At 34.1% G+C, this 23,941-nt stretch overlaps 1 protein-coding gene across 1 annotated transcript in view; it reads right to left on the reverse strand.

Moving 5' to 3' along the window:
• LOC148938375 (uncharacterized) overlaps positions 1 to 23,941 on the reverse strand; it is a 155,818-nt gene that overhangs the window by 74,397 nt on the left and 57,480 nt on the right. Inside the window, exon 2 of the mRNA XM_089107839.1 lies at positions 12,243 to 12,487. Within this exon, the coding sequence (XP_088963965.1) occupies positions 12,243 to 12,487 (245 nt within the window). The remainder of the gene's footprint in view (positions 1 to 12,242; positions 12,488 to 23,941) is intronic.

Raw genomic sequence — 23,941 nt, forward strand, 5'->3', positions numbered from 1 at the left:
ACTAGCCCTTTCCATTTTCAATCGAATGAGCCCTTTTTGAAGTTTCTAGGACAACGCTTTCAATAAAAAAAACATTATATGCCACCTGGGCATCATTTACAACCCTTGCCCTGAGGGGCGTGGGGAGGGGGGTTGTCATCCACAAAGACCTAATTTCTAAAAATTTCAACTACATTACAAAAAAAGGCTATCTCAAAATTTTGATTGGGTGTGTTCGGGGAAATGGTGGGCGTTAGGGGGGGGGGGTGTTACTTGCCCTCCAATCACTTTTGACTATTAAAAGGGGTACTAGTCCTTTTGATTTCAAATTGAATGAGCCTTTTTTGAAATTTCTACGACAACGCTTTCTATAAAAACCTTATATGCCCAAGGGAATAACCTACACCCTTGTCCTGAGGGCTGTGGGGGAGTGTCATCCCCAAAGACATAGTTTCCGGACCTTTCAACTACGCTGAACAAAATGGCTATCTCAAAATTTTGATTGGATGTGTTTGGGGAAACGGCAGGCGTGATGGGGGGGGGGGTTATTTGCCCTCTAATCACTTTCGACTATTAAAAATGGCACTGACTCTTTCAATTTCCAATCGAATGAGCCCTTTTTGACGGTTCTACAACAACGCTTTTTATAAAAACCTCATATGCCCAAGGGCATGACTTATAACCCTTGCCCTGAAGGGTTGGGGGGGGGGTTGTCATCTTCAAAACATAATTTACGGACATTTCAATTATTTTAAACAAAATGGTTATCTCAAAATTATGATTGGATGTGTTTCGGAAAATGGTGGGCGTGGGAGGGGTGTTAGTTGCCTTCCAATCACTTTTGACTATTAAAAAGGGCACTGGCCCTTTTAATTTACAATCTAAAGAACCCTTTTGAAGTTTCTACGGTACTGCTTTCTATAAAAAAAAAAAAAAAAAAACTTACATGCCCCAGGGCATATATTACAACTCTTGCCCTGAGGGGTGTGTGGGGGCGGGTTGTCATCCTTAAAGACCTAATTTGTAAAATTTAAATACGTTGAACAAAAGAGCTATCTAAAATTCTGATTGGATGTGTTTGGGGAAATGGTGGGCCTGATAGGGGGGTTAGTTGCCCTCTAATCATTTTCAACTACTAAAATTGGCACTAGTTCTTTCAATTTTCAATCGAATGAGCCCTTTTTGAAGTTTCTATGACAATTATGCCCCCACGGCATACTTACAACCCTTGCCCTGAGGGCTGTGGGGGAAGTGTCATCCTCAAAGATATAATTTCTGGACCTTTCAACTACGTTGAGCAAAATGTCTATCCCAAAATTTTGATTCGATGTGTTTGGAGAAATGGTGGGCGTGAGAGGGGGTTTATTTGCCCTCCAATTACTTTGGACTATTAAAAATGGCCCTAGCCCTTTCAATTTTCAGTCGAATGAGCCCTTTTTGAAGTTTCTACGACAGTGCTTTCTATAAAGACCTCATATGCCAAAGGGCATGGCTTACAACCCTTGCCCTGAGGGCTGTGGGGGGAGTGTCATCCTCAAAGACATAATTTCCGGATCTTTCAACTATGTTGAACAGCATGGCTATCTCAAAATTTTGATTCGATGTGTTTGAGGAAATGGTGGGCGTGGATGGGGTGTTAATTGCCCTCAAATCACTTCCGACTATTAAAAAGGGCATCCCTTCAATCGAATGAGCCCTTTTCAAAGTTTCTACGACAACTCCTTCAATGCGAAGTGCCCTGGTCTAAAAGAACCAAAAAAAATAGTTTAGTTTTGAATCTGTTTGCGTCTTGATTATCTTTGCTTCGGCTAATTTTCTACTTATCATTAAAAAAAAAATAGTTTCCTCGATTTATTCATACTTTCAAATAAAAGTTATAAAGCCAATTTGGCCAGCCTTGACAAAACGAAGATAGAAAAATCTCAAGAAGAATAGCAAAACGGGGTGAACGGCCAGTTGAAGGAAAGAAAAAGCGACGGATATTTCGCCAGCGACGGTTCTGACCTCTATTGCGCCTGGAGCAAAATCTTGATTAGCGCCTCCCCCTCCCTGTCTCCCAAATATTTTTATGCCAAATTTAAAAAAAATTTACTTAATGACCAAATTTTCATAAATTAACAAAATTGTCCGTTTAATTGAATATGACTTTTCTTACTTTAGTTTTTGTTTTCTTAACTTGTCCCAATGGATAGGGTCTGATTCTTTGCATTCTAAAATTAATCAAATTCGATCAACTTTATTTTGAAGGGATAAGGGAAAATTGCAAATTTCGGATTCAATTTGCTTATACTTACTGTCAACTTACCCTCTTCTTTATTTAATACAAATAAAGTTTCAAAATTACAAAACGATCAAAGCCGTTAGATTATTTTATTTAAAATTTTAAACCCTTAAAATTTCTGTGACCAGGGCAAATGCATCCTCTGCGCCCCACTAAAACCACCTTCCGTATCAAGAAAATAAATAGCATAAGCGGTAAGGATATGAAACCCAAAATGGATCTCATGAAAAGAAAATATTTAGCATGTAAACTGACACTTGATCAGAAAAATCGAAGTAATCTTACAATATCTTATCAAGCAAATCAAGTAATCAAGCAAAATCTTAGCTACATTATTGGAAATTTTATTAATATTCGGTTCTGAAATATTCTAAATATCTGCATTTTTTTATATATAGTAATTTCTGAAACTTTTGATGAAGTTTATTATTCACAGAATTGTTTTGTTGATCGAACAACTACTTTATTGAACGCGTTTTAGAAGTATTTCAAGATGTTTTAACACAGTATTTCAATTATTTATGTCTCTTTGCGCAAACAAAGAAGAAAAAGAAACAAAATAGTTTCAATGATTTAAGCCACATTCCAGGTTCAACAAAAAGTAACTAAGAGTTACGGAAAAGTAACTTTTTCGTTCCAGCTGACGTTTCGTAGTAGCTGGAAGAACAGAAAAGTAGCTTTAAATTTACTTAGTAACTTTTACTAAAGACAATTAAAGAGTATCTTTAGTGAGTATCTTTAGTGAAAATTTCAGTTTGAAATATATTAAAAGTATTATTAGACTAAATTATATTGAAGGAGTAATGAATAAAATTGAAATTCATGAAGACTATACCTTCAAAAACCTAATAAGCCAGTAGTTACTTCACAACCGTTGCCGGTGGATGTAATTCTAGTAGTTTCTATAGTCAAAATAAATTACTATGGTTTGCAACCTGGAATACAGCTTTTTTCAGTCTTTCGACTGATTAGTGATTTAATTAACTACTGATACAAACTATTGAATACAGGTCGTATGCGGTTTGATTTAAAAGGCCTAATCTCTCTTTCCCTTTTCTAGAAAAAGGACGAGCATTTAAAGAAAGAACTTTTAATTCATTAATGATTACGTGTCGGTTCCAGTACCTCTTTGGGCTTTTAAGAAATTGAATTAGAAAAACTCTTTTATAGGAGAATTCTAAAGTAAACTTAAACCCATTAAAGAGATTAAGGATAAATGTTAAAAAAAAGGCGGATAATTTCTTTTTTGTGTTTGTAGTTCTATTTCACTCTTAGATTTTTAGTAGTAGTATAATAACTTATTGTAAATCAAATATAAAAAAAAAACTAATTGAATAAGTGTGGCAAAGTAAATTCTTTAAACTATTTTAAGAAATAAGACTTAGGGGGTGAGAGCAGGGTGTCAAATCTTCTCCATTTCTCCGAATTAAACACAATTAAACACACAAACAACCAAATTAAACATAAATTAAACACAAACAACCAAAACACAAACAACAAACAACCGAACAACAACCAACCGAACAAACAACCGAACAACAACAAACAACCAAAACCAAAACCAAACCTCACATTTCTGACAATAAAGCAATTCTTCTCCATTTTTGAGTTAAAAGATTTCTAAATTTTGAAAAAAAGATAGCTTATCATATGTGCATCCGTCGCATATTTAGCCACTTGTTATATTTATAGCCTCGAAATTTATCTTTAATTAATTGTTTTCTTATATATTTTATTTCAGATTTACACTTGAAAAAAGGCTTGCATTGAACTAAAGTAAAAAAGAGTGTACATTTTTTATTAACTTCCTGACAACTGAATAGTTAATCCCAACTTTTTTAGAAAGATTTTTACCGGAAATAAAAGTACAACCAGAAGAATTTTTTTTTATTTAAATAACTGCAATAAATTAAGTTTATGGGGTATAACTAGCCTTTCCAGAATGAAAAATAATATCACAATATTGGTATCATCAAAAGTTTGTCCATCTTTTTAAAACAATTTCAAACAGCAAGCCTTTACCATTCGCCATAATTTTTCCACCAAAATTGAGAGGCCGTAAAACGAAGTCCGTAAAACGAACAGGAGACAAAGCTAAGATAAAAAAAAGATTCATTGCCAATTTTGATTTTACTGCAACAAACATTTGTTGTGGAACAAGTCTTCCAGGAGTTCCAGGAATTCCAGGAGTTCCATTACATCCCTGAATGGATTTGTTGAGCAACTAAACTCACAAAATGAATATTTCACTACAATAAATAAACAATAAAGAACCAAGACAAACAAAATAAACAAGAGACAGAAAGCGTGTATAAAGAAAACAAATAAAACTAAAAATAGCATCTATAAGCTAAATTTGAATATAAAGCTAAACGTTAAAACACTTCATTCGCAAAAAGTAACTCACAAACAAATATGGACACACCTGCTATACCACATAATACTTAAATCAAAAGGGAATTGACTTCAAAGATAATGATGAAACTATTAACAGAAAAACGTTCGTTGGTATTTTTCTCCATTATTACATATTTTTGGAACCATTCTTGCGAATCTACAGAACCTGTGAATCAGACGTGGTTGTGAAAAATTCTCCAATATTTCTACAATATTTCAAAATTCTCCAATATTTCTACAATTTTTGCGAAAATTCTCCAATATTCCTACAATATTACAAAAATTCTCCAATATTTCTACAATATTTCAAAAATTCTCCAATATTTCAACAATATTTCAAAAACTCTCCAATATTTCTCCAATATTTTTACACCAATGGCCTGACAAACATCCATATTCTTAAGAACAGCTCAGGTGGAAGTCAGATTTCGTGGGTATGTTGCGCAGAGCAGGTTACTACATAGTTTTCTACGTCAGGGAATTTATAGATCTAGTGATAACCCTAAGCATTAATACCCCCTATCTCTATATGCACTAGCAAGCACGAGCAATATATGTCAGAATTAAGATTCGGGAACATTATTTCCATTATCGAATATTCTGGTAATTCAGGTCTACATTATTAAGCTCTCAACCCTTCTAAAATGTTATCAAACAAAGAACAGCCATATTTTATTTTATTCAAAGCTCTAATTGTGTACTAAAAGTGTACCTGAAACCGAAAATATCATAAAGTGATTCAACTTCTAGCCTTTGCGGGGGCTAGGTCTAAGAGACTCCTCGCTCAAATATCAAACAAAATAGATACTTGTCAGTTATTGGAAACACATTCAAGAATTACGCTGTTATATCTTAGAAAACCGGTTTCATAGCTACAAAAACAAGCGATGGATGATACAATGCCTTGGACTTAGACAGAATGTCATGGACTTGTTTAATTTTGGCGATATATTTGCATGTTAGGGGTGGTGATTGGGGTTAGGTTAGGGTTAGGCTACGTTGATTTGAGCAGAGAACTTGCATATAAAATTGTCATATATATTTTTAACGGCCGACCACAACAAATATTTTATTGATACATCCCTCATATCTCTAGATAAACGACACATCCCGTTACAAACTTCTATTTGTGCTTAATTGAGCACAGAATTTGCGTCTGACATTGTTAAATATATTTTTAGCAGTTGACTACAGCAAATATTTTATAAATATAACACCTAAATCTCTAAATATCAACAAAGCCTGTCACCGACTCCTATTTGTGCTTTTTTGAGAACAGAATTAGCATCTAAGATTGCAAAACATATTTTTAACAGTCAATCTTCTGCACCATAAATTCCTCGGTGTAACAAATGAGACATGGAGAGTTTACTTGCAAAAAAAGTTGTGACTAAAAGATTTTCGTTCTTATCATACAGTTCGTGGCAACGAACTGTAAGTAGGGGGCAACCCGGCTCAATAATAACCGAAACTCTAAAAAACAAAATTTTGACAGAAAACCCTACTATAGATTTTTCAAGCTCCTATCTGCAAAAATGTGGAATTTTGTATTATTTTTTGCCAGAAGAAACATCACGGATGCGTGTTTTTTTTGTTTTTTTTTAAGGGGTGAACGTATCGATCCAGTATTCCTAGAATATTGGGAGAGGGCTCATTCGAACGAAAAAAAAAGTTCTAGGGCCCTTTTTAAGTGACCAGGAAAAAATGGAGGACAACTAGGCCCCCTCTCACGCTCATTTTTTTCCCAAAGTCACCTGATCAAAATTTTGAGATAGCCATTTTGTTCAGCATAGTCGAAAATCTAATAAATATGTCTTTAAAGATGACTTAATCCCCCAAAGTTCCCTGGGGAAGGGTTGCAAGTGATGAACTTTGCCCATTGTCAAACAGTTCGTGGTAACGAACTGTACGCAAGGAGCGACCCGGTTCAATAGTAACCAAAACTTTAAAAAACGGAATTTTGATACCAATAGATACATCAAAAGAACCAGATTTTAATACTGATTTCAAATATATATGCCCCATCAAGTTTAGTCTGACCCATCAAAGTTCGGCGCCTGAGAGAGTTACGCACCTGAGAAAATTTGAATGATTTTTGAAAAAAGGGGGAAACACCCCTTAAAAGTTATAGAACACTAATGAAAATTCCACCATAACATTCGGCGTATCAGAGAACCCTACTGTAGAACCCTTTTTTTTAACGTGATATATTTTTTTCAACTTTTTTTTTACATGTCTTCGAATGAGATGAAACATACTTAAATTCAGTAGTGTTTTGTCGTGGTTTACCATGTCACAGTTACATTCTCTTGATTTTTCAGTAGTCTCTTGAATATTTCAGTAGTGTTTTGTCGTGGTTTACCATGTCACAGTTACATTCTCTTGATTTTTCAAAGTTAATTTTGAATTTCTTTCATGAAATGCAAGAGTTGGAAAATATCAGTGGTGTTTTATCGTGGTTTACCTTTTCCCAGTTACATATTCTTGATTTTTCAAAGTTTATATTTCCTTGTAATGCAAGAGTTGGAATATTTCAGTAGTGTTTTGTAAATGTTTACCTTGTCAAAGTTACATTCTCTTGATTTTTCAAAGTTCATTTTGGATTTTTTTCCTAGAAATGCAAGAGTTTGAATATTTCAATAGTGTTTTGTCGTGGTTTACCTTGTCACAGTTACATTCTCTTGATTTTTCAAAGTTCATTTTTGGATTTCAGTTGTTGAAATTCAGGAGCTGGAATATGTCAATACTTTTTTTTCATTGTGTACATAGTTAAATTTACAGTCTACTTATATTTCTCTTTTTATTTTGGATTTTTTCCCTTGAAAATAATGAATTTTAATATTTAAGTCTTTTTTTGTAATGGTTTAACTTGTCATAGCAACATTCTATCGATTTTTAGATGTTTTTATTGGATTTTTAAATTATCTTTATTTTTCAAAGTTCATTTTGAATTTCTGTCATGAAATGCAAGAGTTGGAATATTTCAGTAGTGTTTTGTCATGGTTTACCGTGTCACTGTCACATTTTTTAAATTTTTCAAATTTCATTTTGAATTTCTTTCATGAAGTGCAATATTTAAAACATTTCAGTAGTAGGTTGCAGTGGTGTAACATGCAAAAGTTAAATTCTATTTATTTTTAAAAGTTAATTTTTGATTTATTTCCTTGAAATGCAAGAGTTGGAATATTTCAGTAGTGTTTTGTCATGGTTTACCTTGTCACAGTTACATTCTCTTGATTTTTCAAAGTTAATTTTGGATTTCTTTCATTGAAATGCAAGAGTTGGAATATTTCAGTAATGTTTTGTCTTGGTTTACCTTGTCACACTTACATCCTCTTGATTTTTCAAAGTTCATTTTGGATTTTTACATTCTCTTGATTTTTCAAAGTTCATTTTGGATTTCTTTCCTTGAAATGTAAGAGTGCATTTCAATGAAAGAAATTCAAAATGAACTTTGAAAAATCAAGAGAATGTAAAAATCCAAAATGAACTTTGAAAAATCAAGAGAATGTAACTGTGACAAGGTAAACCACGACAAAACACTACTGAAATATTCCAACTCTTGTATTTCAAGGAAATAAATCAAAAATCAACTTTGAAAAATCTAGAGAATGTAACTGTGACAAGGTAAAGCATAGCAAAACACTACTGAAATATTTCAATTCTTGCATTTCAATGAAAGACATCCAAAATAAACTTTGAAAAATCTAGAGAATGTCAATTTGACAAGGTAAACCACGACAAAACACTACTGAATTTAACTATGTTTCATCTCATTCGAAGACATGTAAAAAAAAAGTTGAAAAAAATATATCACGTTAAAAAAAAATAAAAAAAAAATGGGGAAGGGGGGGGGGGCAAAAAAGTTGGAGGGAGGGGGTTCACTTCGAGTTTGGGGATAGGACACTTAGAAAGGGTTTAAGTCCCCTGATAGTTAGGGTCGTTGGTGCTTGTTATCCATGATTGTTCATACTCAAGTATCACTCACTACATTATATGTAATGATTTCTGAGAATTGTCCCTAGTTTATTTATTAAAATTCTTTTCTTGCCATATATATCTCTCGTAGTTTAAACTTTTTAGTATACTATAATGTTATACCATACTTTAAACTGACAATACTGTTCAAACGTCACTTGTGTATTACATAGAAAACATCGAAGAAGTAAAGCTATCCATTATTAAAATTCTTTTCTTGCCATCTACATCTCTCTTAGTATCAACTTTTTAGTATAATATAATGTTAAACTCTATTTTAAATTGACAACACTGTTCAAAAACGCCACTTGTGTATTATACAGAACACATCGAAAAAATAAAGCTATCCATTATTAAAATTCTTTTCTTGCCATCTACATCTCTCTTAGTATCAACTTTCTAGTATACTATAACGTTAGACTCTATTTTAAACTGACAACACTGTTCAAACGCCATTGAGGTTACCTTAACTGCTAATCACTTTAACCCTTTTTCTCTATCGTCAAGAACATGCTCTGGAAAGGTACCTAGGAACCTAAGGCAATTCAGGAGCCACTGGGGAATCCCCGCTCGTAATTGCTAATCACTTTAACCCCTTTTCTCCATTGTCAAGTACATGCTCTGGAAAGCTACCAAGGAACATAAGGCAATTCAGGAACCAGCGGGGAATCGCCGCTCGTAACTGCTAATCACTTTAACCCTTTTTCTCCATCGTCAAGTACATGCCTTGGAAAGGTGCCAAGGAACATAAGGCAAGCAAATCCATAAGTACATGCTCTGGAAATGTTTTTTCCTATAGAGGCAAGCAAATAGCATGGTAATTCCTATGGAGGCCAGCAAATTCATTATTAGCAATCTACAGAGGATCTTTCCATGGAGGAATTTTTCATGGCGGAAGAGAAATTGCTATGAACGGGTTGCCGGCTTTCCCAGCATTTTTTATAAAAACGATCAGAAATTAAATTTAAAAAAAACAAGTTTTTCAACTGAAAGTAAGGAGCAACATCAAACTTGAAACGAACAGAAATTATTACCTATATGATTGGGTTTGCCTCCTAGTATTTTTAGTACTTTCGTACTAAATATTTTAGCACTAAATATTTTTTAGTACTTTCATAAGAGCTATCTATTCTAATTAACGGCCTTTGTGATTAAGCGGTTACTTTAAAGAATTGGAGCAAAATTCGAACTTTAGCGTAAAGAGCGAGGTTTTGACTAGGGGTTGAACCCCCTAATGTACGTATTAAAAATATGTGAATATAGAAAGTTCGTTACGTAAGTTAAATAAAAAAAAAAAAAAAAAAACCACACGACTCAATAGTAATCGAAACTTTAAAAAACAAAATTTTGATGTCAATAAACATATTTAAAAAGAGTGGGCTTATAATTCTGATTCAGCATTATAATGAAAAAAGCTTCCCATTGATCCAATTAAACGAAGATAATGTTTCAGAAGTCGTTCTTAAAGAATTGGGAGAAAATTCGTAAGTAACGTATATTTATTAATAATAAAAACGTTCTTAAATAAAATCAAAGGTTCTAGTGCCCTTATTAAGAAACCCAAAAAATTGGAGGGCAACTAGGCACCCTTTTTTTCTCCAGCCCTTTTTTTCTCAAATTCGTACGATCAAAATTTTTAGAAAGCCATTTAGCCAAAAAAAAATAAAATTAATATGCAAATTTATTTTTAATTATTCATATACGGTTAGCCAATTTCAAAACCGTTCAATTCAAAAGTTAATTCAAAAACGTTCAGAGATTAAATTAAAAAAAACAAGGTTTTTTGTAACAGAAAGTAAGGAGTGACATTAAAACTTAAAACGAACAGAAATTATTCCGTATACGAAGGGGGTTGCCTCCTCCTCAACACCTTGCTCTTTACGCTAAAATTTAAATTTTCTCCCAATTCTTTAAGAATGACTTCTGAAACACTATGTTCGTCTAATTGGAACAATTAGAATCTTTTTTCAAAAGTACTAAAAAAATCTTTAGCGTCAAGAGTGAGGTGTTGAGGAGGAGACAACCCCCTTCATATACAGAATAATTTCTGTTCGTTTTAAGTTTTAATGTCGCTCCTTACTTTCTGTTTAAAGAACTTGTTTTTTTTTATTTAATATCAACAAAGCCTGTCACCGACATCTATTTTTGCTTTTTTTGAGCACAGAATTTGCATCTAAGATTGTAAAACATATTTTTAACAGTCAATCTTCTGCACCATAGTTCCTCGGTGTAACAAATGAGACATAAAGAATTTACTAGCAAAAAACGTTGTGACTCAAAGCTTTTCGTTCTTATCATACAGTTCGTGGTAACGAACTGTAAGTAGGGAGCGACCCGGCTCAATAATAACCGAAACTCTAAAAAACGAGATTTTGAACCAGTAGATATATCAAAAGAATTGGATTTTTATGCTGGTTTCAAATGCATAATCTTCATCAAGTTTTGTCTTACCCATCAAAAGTTGTAACCCTAAGAACATTTGCCTTATTTTCGAAAGAAAGGGAAACACCCCCTAAATTTCTTAGAATCTTAACAAAATCACACCATCAGATTTAGCATATCAGAAAACCATACTTTAGAGGTTTCAAGCTCCTATCTGCAAAAATGTGGAATTTTGTATTTTTTGCCAGAAGAAAGATCACGGATGCGTGTTTATTTGTTTTTTTTTGTTGTTTTTTTTTTTCTTCCCAGGGATGATCGTATCGACCCAGTGGTAATAGAATGTCGCGAGAGGGCTCATTCAAGCAGAAATGAAGAGTTTTAGTGCCCTTTTTGAGCGATCAAAAAACTGGAGGGCAACTAGGCCCCCTCCCACGCTCATTTTTCCTAAAGTCACCCGATAAAAATTTTGAGATAGCTATTTTGTTCAGCATAGTCGAGAAATCTAATAACTATGCCTTTAAGCATTACTTAACCCCCCACAGTCCCCGGGGGAAGCGCAGCAAGTTGTGAACTTTGCCCATTGTTTACATATTCGCCTAGTATTGGTTATTGGAAAGTATACCGACGTTTTCAGGGGGGATTTTTCTGGTGGAGGGGGAGGGAGAAGATTACATGGGAGGATCTTTCCATGGAGGAATTTTTCTTTGAGGAAGGGAATTTTCCATGAAGGGGGCGTCGGATTTCCTAGTATTATTTAAAAATCGATCAGAAATTCAATAAACAAAACAAGTTTTTCCTACTGGAAGTAAGGAGTAACATTAAAACTAAAAACGAACACAAATTCTTATGTATATGAGGGGGTTCGCCTCCTCGTCAATACCTCGCTCTTTACGCTAAAGTTTTTGTAGCACTTACAAAAGAGCTATTTATTCTAACTAGACCCTTTGTGATTCAGGGGTAATTCTTAAAAGAATTACAACAAAATTCGAACTTTACCGTAAAGAGCGAGGTATTGACGAGGGGGCGAACCCCCTCGTATAGGTAATAGTTTCTATTCGTTTTAAATTTTAATGTTGCTCCTGACTTTCAGTTGAAAAACATGATTTTTTTTATTTAATTACTTCCAAGACATTTCATGCAAAAAAACTAATTAGTTTTTGTTTTTTATTTACTGACTTTCAAACAAAGCACCAAACTGAAATAGTATTGGCAAGTAAAGTATTACCTCATTGTTTATCGATACATCTTCGGAATATTTTCCAACTCGTGTGAATTTAGACGAGCTTTTTTGAGCCCCAGCTTTGTTTTTCCTTAGTACTGTCTTTGATTCCATTATGTAATAGGATCTAAAGCCCAAGGCAGGGAGACGCTTCGCAAGAAAAACAAGGTCTGAAGTGGCTGTACTGTTTCTCCCGGGAATGAACCTGACACCAGGACCAAGGGGAACGATCTGGGAAAGAACCTCTTCGCCTAAAAGAAAGGGGCAATTAAACTACTTTTATTTTCTATCTAAACAGCCAAATCGTTAGGTGGTTGTTTCTAGACTAAACAGTTGGTGAAATGTCAAAGAAACTTAATTGGACTGTGTTTTTCCGAGTGCAGCCAAACCGAAAAGAAAATTAAAGCAAAACGCTAGTTATAAGAATGTCAAGTATAAAAAGGGAACGGATGGGTTAACGCAGCCGTTTTTGGTGGTCTCTAGCACCGGATATGGCATCCCTTATTATGGTAGTGTCATCTATGTTTGCCATTTAGGAGTATCTGAAAATATGCTAAGGTTTACTCTCCCTGTGAAAACGTGTGATGCTGCGATAACCCTACAGCTGCAACGTGCATCGAGAGGAAAATATAGTCATATCATTGAATTCATTAGTTTTAGATCTGTCCATTCATCCAGCCATAATTTTGATATTACTGATGTTGCTTTCTCTTAGAGAATTATCAAAACTCGCTGGAAAAAAGGAAAATTTCCCTGTTTTTGCATGTTTTCAATGATCTGAAAAGTTTTTGCATATTCAAAAATGTAATTCGGTAAATGGGTAACTCAGTAAATGGTATTAAATTTTCGTCTTATGCTGGAACACTTAAAAAAAAAAACACCAAACACTTCTGGTGGGCATATACATCTTAAAAACCCTAGATTTTTACAGTACGCCCGTACAGACAAGAGGGTAAGTAAATTAATCATTTTATTTATGCATGTATAAAAATAAATATAATAAGGAGATGTATTGAATACGGTATCTGAGAAAATGAAACCTGATATTTTTTTTTCCTTAGTGCGTGCTATGTTAAGATTAAATAAAAAAAAGACAAGTTTTTTCAGCTGAAAGTAAGGAGCAACATTGGACCTAAAACGATCAGAAATTATTACGTATATTAGGGGGATTGCCCTCTCCTAAATACCTCGTTATTCGCGCTAAAGTTTTTTTTATTACTTTTAAAATTGCTTCTTATTGTTCTAATTAAATGACCCTTGTTTTTCAAGAGTCGTTCTTGAAGAATTGGGATCAAAAGTCAAACTTCAGCGTAAAAACCGGGGTATTGAGGATTAGGCAATCCCCCTTATATACGTAATAATTTCTGTTCGTTTTAAGTTTTAATATTGTTCTTAGTTTCAGTTGAAAAAGTTTCAGTTCTTTTTCTATTTAATCTTAACATAAGACACACTAAAAAAATTATATTGTGTTAAATGCAGACTACCTAAATTTTATTTTTTTTATTTTTTTTAATTTAAACTTCAAAAAGTCGAGAATGGCTATATGTTTTCTATGACTGAGATACTCGATATGAGATTTTTAATTTTAATTTTTTTATTATTTTTTTTTATTAAAGTTTATCTACTATATTAAAACGACTTCTATTTGCAAAGAAAAGTTCCTTTTTTTAGTTATTAAATAAAAAAAACAAGTTTTTTAAACTGAAAGTAAGGAGCGACATTAAAACTTAAAACGAACAGAAATTATTCCGTATATGAAAGGGGCTGTCCCCTCCTCAACGCCTCGCTCTTTACGCTAAAGTTTTTTATTGTTTTAAAAAATAAAGTTGTGAGACAGAGTCAAACTTTAGCGTAAAGAGCGAGGCGTTGAGGAGGGGACAGCCCCTTTCATATACGGAATAAGTTCTGTTCATTTTAAGTTTTAATGTCGCTCCTTACTTTCAGTTTAAAAAACTTGTATTTTTTATTTAATTTCTGATCGTTTTTTAGTTAATGCAGCTTTTATTTGCATAAAAATTTTACTTTTCTTTTGCTAAATGTATGTCTTTACAAATAAACTTACGTAACTAACTTCTATATTCGTATATTTTTCTTCTGGCAAAAAATACAGAGTTGCAGATTTTTTCAGATATGAGCTTGAAACCTATGTAATAGGGTTTTCTGATACGCTGAATCTGACGGTGTGATTTTCATTAAAATTCTTTCACTTGTAGGGGATGTTTCCCCCTCTTTAAAAAATCGAGCAAATTTTCTCAGGCTCGTAGCCTTTGATGAGTAACACTAAACTTAATAAAATTTATATATTTAGGATCAGCATTATAAACACATTTTTTTGATACATTTATTGACATCAAAATTCCGTTTTTAAAAGTTTCGATTACTATTGAGCCGTATCGCTTGTTTTCTTATTGTTTTTTTTATTACGTATATGTTATTACGTATATGAAGGGGTTCTCCCCTTAGTCAATAACACGCTCTTTAAGTTAAAAGTAAAAAAAAAATTTTATTAAAAAACCCCTGAATCACAAAGGCCGTTTAATTAGAATAGATAGCTCTTTTGAAAGCACTAAAAAAAAAATTGTAGCGTAAAGAGCGAGGTATTGACTTGGGGGAGAACCCCCTCACATACGTTATAATTTCTGTTCGTTTTAAGTTCTAATATTCCTTCTTACATTTCAGTTGAAAAAACTTTTTTTTTTTTATTTAATTTCTGCTCGTTTTTTAAATAATGCTTGGAAATCCGGCGCCCCCTTCATAGAAATGTCCCTTACCCCAAAGAAACATCCTCCACGGAAATATTCTCCAGAGTAACCCCCTCCACTAGCCCCCCCCCCCCTCCAGAAAAAATCCTTCCTGAAAATGGTTGTATACTTCCCAATAACAAATAAATACTGCTGGAAAGTCCGGCGCCCCCTTCATGGAAATTTCCCTTACCCCATGAAAACTTCCTTCATTAACAGATCCTCCAAACTAACCACCGACCCACCCTTCCCTCCCACTACCTGAAAAAAAACCTCCTGAAAACTTCTGTATACTTCCCAATAACCAATACTATATGTTAACATTGGGTAAAGTTCATAACTTTTAGCCCTCCCTCTGGGAACTTCAGGGGATTAAGTCATCCTAAAAGACACATTTATCATATTTTCGACCATGCTGAACAAAATGGCTATCTCAAAATTTTGATCGGGTGACTTTGGGAAAAAAATAAGCGTGGGAGGGGGCCTAGTTGCCCTCCATTTTTTTTGGTTACTTAAAAAGGGCACTAGAACTTTTAATTTCAGTTCGAATGAGCCCTCCCACGATATTCTAGGACTACTGGGTCGATACGATCACCCCTGGGAAAAAAAAACAAAAAAACAAACAAATAAACACGCATCCGTGATCTTTCTTTTGGCAAAAAATGTAAAATTCCACATTATTGTAGATAGGAGCTTGACCTCTATAGTAGGGTTCTCTCATACGCGGAATATGATGGTGTGATTTTCATCAAGTTTTTTTAGCTTTTAGAGGGTGTGTTCTTTTTTTTTTGAAAATTATGCGAATTGTATAAGGCGATTAAAATTCGACTGTGATAAATAAACTGACTACATATTTTATATTTGAAATCAGCATTGAAATTCTATTGCGTTGATGTATCTATTGGTATCAAAAACACGTTTTCTTGAGTTTTGGTTACCATTGAGCCAGGCCGCTCCTTACTTACAGTTCGTTACCACGAACTGTTTGATATATGTTATTAGTGACGGTTGCTATTAGATAGGGCTCAAATGTAATAAATTTTTTCAGTTTAATACTGGTCAGTTAAAGTCTTTCAGTTTATTAAGCTTCGATTGATTTTTATACTTTGTTTTCTGATGATACGTTAATAGTTTCGTTATATTATTTCAGTTGGATTCTGGTCACTTACAGTCTTTCAATTTGATAAGTGGCGATTAATATTTATCCTTTTTTTTCTGATGATATGTTAATGGTTTCTTTATTTTTACTAAATGACATGATTATCCAAGGTGTTCTGATCATAAATTTGTCAGAAACAAATTGATATACACGGAAAAGAGCTTTCTGATCATTCCTTTTTCCCTTGTATGGTTTCCAGAACAAGAAAATCTTTCGAATTCACAGCTATTTAATTACCAAAAGTTTCTAGAAGCCTCGAAATACCGAAGAAACTTGTTTGTCTTGCACGAAGTTAATATAGTTAAAATATAATGGAAAATCAGAGAAAGAGTTTTCATACCTGTCACTCTGACTGAGGAAAACTGAGGAAAGCTTGCGATTTTAGTTTAAGCCAATCGGGGTAGGCAAGGTCTAACGGATGACATTTGGAAAACTGTTTCGGTAGTAGTATGGTAATAGGCACCACTGAATACACATGCACTTTCACAAGCCTGAGGCATTATTATGCCTGTATATTTTCAATTAATTGAGTTACCAGGGCCATTTACCTATTACAATGAACTCTACATGGATTGGCAGACAGGTTTTCTATTATGACATTCATTTTTTGGAGGTCAAACTCATGGATACATGTTTATTTTTTATTTATTTTTTTAAACTGGTATTTTTTTCAATGAAGCCCATAGCACTTTGCAGAAACACGTGAATGCAGGACTGAAAGTCTATTCGTACTATATCTGAATCCAATTACTAATCAAGTTAGTGTGACCGCCATTTTTTGATCTGGTTAAGTGGGTATAATCTGGTTTGGTTCGTTATTGCGAGAGGCTTACTCAATTTACATCTTAGTGTTAACTGGGCGATCTAATTGCGTAGGTACTAAAGGAACATTTGAAGGTGGAGAAAAAAAGGGGTAATTAGTGATTGGATAATTTTAACAAGAAATGACTGAAAAGTGTTTTGGAGGAGATGGAATGAATGTGTACTGTATAATACACAAGTGATGATTTGTACAGTGTTGTCAATTTTAAATAGTTTAGAAATAAAAAAAATTAACAAGAAATGGCTGAAAAGTGTTTTGAGGGAGTTGAGTTGCACGAGGGTTGACTTGCACGAGGGTTCAGTTACATGCGGATTCAGTTACACGGGGATTAGTTAAATGGGGTCGAGTAGCACGGAGGTTCAGTTGTAAGGGTTTCGGTTATACAGGGGTTCAGTTACATGGGGGGGTTCAGTTGCACGCGGCCGATCTGCTATAAAAAACACTTCATTCTAAACAAATACGAACATTTTGAAAAGCAGACAAAAAATTGGACACTATAATCAGAATTATTTGATTAACATTTAAAAAGGGGTAATGAGATATGTGATCTGTATAATACACTAGTGATGTTTGATAAGTATTGTCAATTTAAAATAGGATCTAACGTTCCCTTCGTTCCCCCATTTCTGAGGGCAGGGAGGGGTCAATTTTGGAGGGAAAACATCTGCATCAAGGGGAAGGCTCAGAGACCCTTCGTTCCCACTTTTCCGCGGGCTGGGGAGGGGGGGAAGGTGATAGTATTCCAATACAATAATTCAAGCATAATAGAATTTATGCTCCTAGTGGAAGCTCGTAAAGCCCTTCCCCCTCCCCGCGCTAGGATTATTGCCTGGCTGTACCTCTAAATACAGAGAATTAGGGTGATAGTATTCCGATACAATAAGTCAAGTATAATAGAATTTATGCTCCTAGTGGAAACTCGTAAAACCCTTCCCCCTCTCCCGCTGAACCCCCCCATGTAACTGAACACCTGTATAACCGAAACCCCGTACAACTGAACCTCCGTGCTACTCGACCCCATTTAACTAATCCCCGTGTAACTGAATCCGCATGTAACTGAACACTCGTGCAAGTCAACCCTCGTGCAACTCAACCCTCTCAAACTACTTTTTGGCCATGTCATGTTTATTTTTTTTTCTTATAAACTATTTATAATTGAAAACATTGTACAAATAATTACTTGTGTATTATTTAATACATATTCATTCCAACTCCTCTGAAACACTGTTCGGTCACTTCGTGTTAAAATTATCCAATCACTAATTACCCCTTTTTTCTCCACCTTCAAATGTTCCTTTAGTACCTACGCAATTAGATCGCCCAGTTAACACTAAGATGTAAATTGAGTAAGCCTCTCGCAATAACAAACCAAACCAGATTATACTCACTTAACCAGATCAAAAAAAATGGCGGTCACACTAACTTGATTAGTAATTGGATTCAGATATAGTACGAATGGACTTTCAGTCCTACATTCACGGGTTTCTGCAAAGTGCTATGGGCTTCATTGAAAAAATACCAGTTTAAAAAAATAAAAAAAAAATAAACATGTATCCATGAGTTTGACCTCCAAAAAATGAATGTCATAATAGAAAACCCGTCTGCCAACCCATGTAGGGTTCATTGTAATAGGCAAATGGCCCTGGTAACCCAATTAATTGAAAATACACACACATATCCATGCCTCAGGCTTGTGAAAGTGCATGTGTATTCAGTGGTGCCTATTACCATACTACTTTCGGTGTGGAGATTTCGTAATGAAGGCGAGAATTCAGTATTACCCTGCAAGGGACACAAAATTCGCAAGTTTTTTTGTTCACGGCAGCCAGTGCAATCAAAATAAATTCGGAGAAGAAAACCGATTTTTCCTATTAAAAATAACAGGCATCTTTCGCAGTTAAGGAATAATTATCAAAAAGAAACGCAGGAAAATATTTTCGTATTCAAAGTACGAGTTTTGTGTCGAAGGTTCAGTCATTTTTTTTTCTTTTCTTTTAATCTCCCATTGGGAAATTGCTGTCATAACATTACGCTTTATAGTTAAATGTATACACTAAACAGTAAACCTTTAAGCCTTAGTTGTTACCCTTTCCTGCTAAGAATAATTTGCTTCCCCGCTAAATGGAAAAATAAATCTTTTTTTAAACTAAAGCATTTATGATTTAATTTAAAACTATTCAAGGACCTAATTTTATATCAAAACCACCCACGGTTTTAGTTTTAAGAATTTTGATTCTGGCGTAGTAGAAAAGAACAGTTGCTTTCATAGTTTAGCGCGTTTGGAGTTGAAACTGGGTTTTTTTTTCTATTTTTGTTTTTTTTTTTTCGTTGAAATTTCATTTTCTCATGAAAACATTCACTTTTCACCTTCTATTCTAGAAATAAACAATGAAAAATGCATAAGGAAACAAAAATGAATCTGATCTTTCAACTATGTTAAGACTACACATTTTCTCGTTAGTCCAATATAAACAATGTGTTTTAATTTCTATTTATCAGCCACTAAATTATTTTCTTTGTATTAAAACTATTTTTCCAAGAATGTCTTCTAGAAAACAGTATCCTTGCTATAGATCCAATAATTAAAAGCTTCTAAATCTCAAATTAAAAGTATTTCGTATATTTTGGAGAAAACAAGGTTCAATTTATGAAAATATTAACTTCCCATGATGCAAATCTAAATGCCTAATTTTAGGGTCTTTCACGGAATTTGACTAGAAAAAGTCAATGTTGATATCCATAATTTCATTAAGAAGCAAATCGAGAATTAACTTCAATAAAAGTTCTGACCTAAAAGGTCAAACCAGAATCATAGGCAGCGCAATCGCGCTGCCCAAGTAAAGAACGATGTTGGCACAATGTATTATTTTTTTTCCAAACCAGGGCACTCCGTATGGAAGTAGTTGTCGTAGAAACTTCGAAAAGCGCTCATTCGATTGGAATTTGGAGTGGCTTGTGCCCTTTTTAATAGTCGAAAGTGATTGAAAGGCAACTAACACCCCTTCCACGCCCACCATCTCCCCAATAATAACCAATCAAAATTTTGAGATAGCCATTTTGTTCAACGTAGTTGATTTCCAGATAGAAAATATGTTTATGAGGAGGACAATCCCCCACAACCCTTACGGCAAGGGTTTTAAGTTGTGCCCTAGGGGCATATAAGAACGATGTTGGCACAATGTATTATTTATTATTTTTTTTTCCTTAGACCAGAGCACTTCGTATCGAAGAGGTTGTCGTAGAAACTTTGAAAAGGGCTCATTCAATTAGAAATTGGAGTGGCTTGTGCCCTTTTTAATAGTCGAAAGTGATTGAAAGGCAACTAACACCACTTCCACACCACCATTTCCTGAAACACATCCAATGAAAATTTTGAGTTAGCCATTTTGTTCAGCGTAGTTGATTTCCAGATAGAAATTATGTTTTTGAGGATGACACTCCCCCTAAGCCCTCAGAGTAAGTGTTGAAAGTTATGCTCTGGGGGTATAAATGGTTTTTATAGAAAACGTTGTCGTAGAAATTTCAAAAAGGCCTTACTCAATTATAAATTGAAAGGGATAGTGCCCTTTTTAATAGTCGAAATTGATTGGAGGGGAACTAACACCCCTCTCACGCCCACCTTCTCCCAAACACATCCAATCAAAATTTTAAGATAGCCATTTTGTTCAACGTGGTTGAAAGTTCTGGGAAAGATGTTTTTGAATATAAAAACCCCCCATAGCCGTCTCGGCAAGGGTTTCAAGTGAGACCCTTGGGGGATAAAAGGTTTTTATAGAAAGTTTTGTCATAAAAACTTTAAAAAGGGCTCATTCGAATGGAAATTGAAATGGCTAGTGCCATTTTTAATAGTCGAAAGTGATTGGAAGGCAATTAACCCCCCTTCCACGCCCACCATTTCCCCAAACACATCCATTTCCCCAAACATTTCCCCAATCAACATTTTTAGATAGCCATTTTGTTCCACGCAGTTTAAATCTCAGCAAATGATAACTTTGAGCAAGACACTCCCCCCACAGTCTTCAGGGCAAGGTTTATAATTTATACCCTGGGGGAATATAAGCTTTTATTGAAATCTTTGTCGTAGAAACTTGAAAAAGGGCCCATTTGATTGTAAATTGAAAGGGCTATTGCCTTTTTTAATAATTAAAAGGGATTGGAGAGCGACTAAAGCCCCTCTCACGCCCACCATTTCCCCAAACACATCCAATCAAAATTTTGAGATAGCCATTTTGTGTAACGTAGTTGAAAGTTCTGGAAATTAGGTCTTAGAGGATGACAACCACCCTCACAGCCCTGAGGGTAAGGGTTGTAAGTTATGCCCTGGGGGCATATAAGGTGTTTACAGAAAGTGATATCGTAGAAACTCAAAAAGGGCTCATTCGATTGGAAATCGAAAGGCCTAGTGCCCTTTTTAATAGTCGAAAGTGATTGGAAGGCTTGATATATTTATAGTACAGATCGGTGTGGGTATAATGTATTATTATTATTATTTTTTTGTTGTTGTTGTTGTTCAGACTAGGGCACTTCGTATCGAAGGAGTTGTCGTAGGAACTTCGAAAAGGGCCCATTCAATTGAAAATAGAAAGGGCTGATGCCCTTTTAAATAGTCAAAAGTGATTGGAGGGCAACTAATACCCCTACTACGCCCACCCTTCCATTTGGCCATTATGTTTAAAAACTAAATGTTGCATTAAGAATAAAATCAAAATGCACTGTGTTAATGCTAATTCCCAATAAGGCATCTCTAAATTGCTGAAAATTTTTCTCCAACATACAAATAGCAGGTCAAACTATAAAGTTTAAAATAAAACGGAAAGATTTAAAGAATTATTTTCTTTTTCTCTGAAAACAATGTGTCAATATAAAATGAAGAGAAATGATTTAAAAACTTTTTCAGAAAATAAGTTTTTTAAAGAAAAGTAAAGAACTCCATTAAACAAAAAAACGAACAGAAATTACAATAAATAACCGAGTCAAACTCAAAACGAGCAGAAATTAACATAAGTTGGGCTCTAAACCCCTATGCCTCCCCAAGGCCAGAACATAAGCACTTTACTGAAAAAAATACAAATGAATGTGCATTATCAGTTTAATTTACATATACTGATATTTAGAAATCAAAATGTTAATATTATTTGATTTATTAAAGTTATGAAAGTAAAAACATTCATATTTTTTCAGTAAAGTGCAAATTATGTTCTGGACTTGGGAAGGCATAGGGGTTTCGAGCCCTACTAATGTTAATTTCTGCTCGTTTCGATTTTGACTCGATTATTTATTTTAATTTCTGTTCGTTTTGGGTTTCATTTATTTATCAATAGTGATTTGTGGTAGTTTGACGCTTGGTAGATTATTTGATTTTATTTTTGATCATTTTTTGTTTAATGAAGTTCTTTACTTTTCTTTGAAAAAGTTATTTTGTGGAAAAAGTTTTTTTAATTAATTTAAAAAAAAAGTCATTTCAAATCTATAGAAAAGGTGCATATTTAACATTTATTATACTCCATAGAACGTACAAAAAGAGAAATTTGGAGAAGTGTTTTGTCCTCATTATGTGTCTTAGCTACATTTCATGTGTACCATATTTTTATCATTTTTAGGATTTTTCTTGTTTTAAATTCTACAAGGTCGAGACGTATGTATGGGAAAGAAAGCCTTTGGTTCTGGCCCATTCCACTCAAAATTCACAATATATCACTATTATCACTAAATTTTATTTGCATACCCTTCAATCTGTTAGTTCTTGCCTTTTTTTCAAACTTGGCTGCGGAACCAAAGGCTTTAAGGAGACTAGTGCAAGTCTTGTTGGCAATAGTTATAAACTGGAGAGTTGCTGATACCTATATTCCCGCTGATCATAAATTGAAGTTCCTACCAAATAGGTCAATTGAAGACTCCGTGAAAATTGCATCACTTGGGAGAGAGCGCCAGAAGTCAGCGCGTCTTAAAGGCTGAATTGAAAAGTAAGCGCTTTTAGAAATATTCTCGTGGCTGCCAAATGAAAGACTTATGATGTTCTTGAAAATTTTACCTCCTAGGAAGCCCTGGGAATTTTTTTTTTCTAAAATCCACATCTTTTCTTTGATAATGACATCAAGACTCCTTAATTTTATTATGCTAAATGGATGCCAAATGGGACACTTCCTTTTTTTTGAAAACTCTCATGTCTCCTAGGCAGTATTGGATATTTTTTTATTTATTCATTTAAATTTAATACCTTTTCTTTGATAATGACACAGGGGGTTCTAACTCTTTTTATTATTTTGTTATCGGTCTAGGTTTCTCTGTGATGTTTTCGTTTCTTACTATTACACATTTTTGTTGAGCGATCAGAGTAAATTCTTATAAATTCCTTATATATTTTTCTCTGTCACTACCTCTCTTCTTGTTTTGTTATGATTTTGTTATTTAATAGTATGTGTACCTTGCCCAATCTTTCGAGCGACGGGGCCTTTGTAGGGATCAGTGCCTTGTATTTGTTGTCTGATTTTAGTTTTGTGTTTTTGAATATATCTTACCTTAATTTTAAGGTACGGAGTATCGCAACAAAGCTATATATTCTACTTTCCAATTTGTTCTCGATTCAAATTTTCCTATATTTTTCTCTAATTCCCATATACTTCATCAATGCTCGCATTTTTTTAAGGTGCACCCAACCGAAAACGAAAGCCTGTATACATGCTAGTACGATGAGAAAATAATCGCTGCAAATTCAACGATTTGTTCAAAGCTGGTTTTGACATAATTAGTCCAGTAAATCTACAGAAAAAATTGACGATCTGGGACAAAATTGCAATATAAATCATTTTTACACCATTTTGTAGAGAAAAAATTCTGTACCCCAAGAATCCCCTTAGCGGAACAGGGTGAAAAACGGGGAAAAAGGGGAAAATCCAGGGGAAAACTCGAAAATCTAAGACCGGTAGTTTTTGATCCTTAGAATGGCATTCCTGACGCTCTTGGGTACAAAAAGATCGAATAT

Source organism: Artemia sp. Qi Xiang Cuo, unplaced genomic scaffold (genome assembly GCF_049724085.1).
Source record: "Artemia sp. Qi Xiang Cuo unplaced genomic scaffold, ASM4972408v1 HiC_scaffold_2954, whole genome shotgun sequence".
Lineage (NCBI taxonomy): Eukaryota > Metazoa > Arthropoda > Branchiopoda > Anostraca > Artemiidae > Artemia > Artemia sp. Qi Xiang Cuo.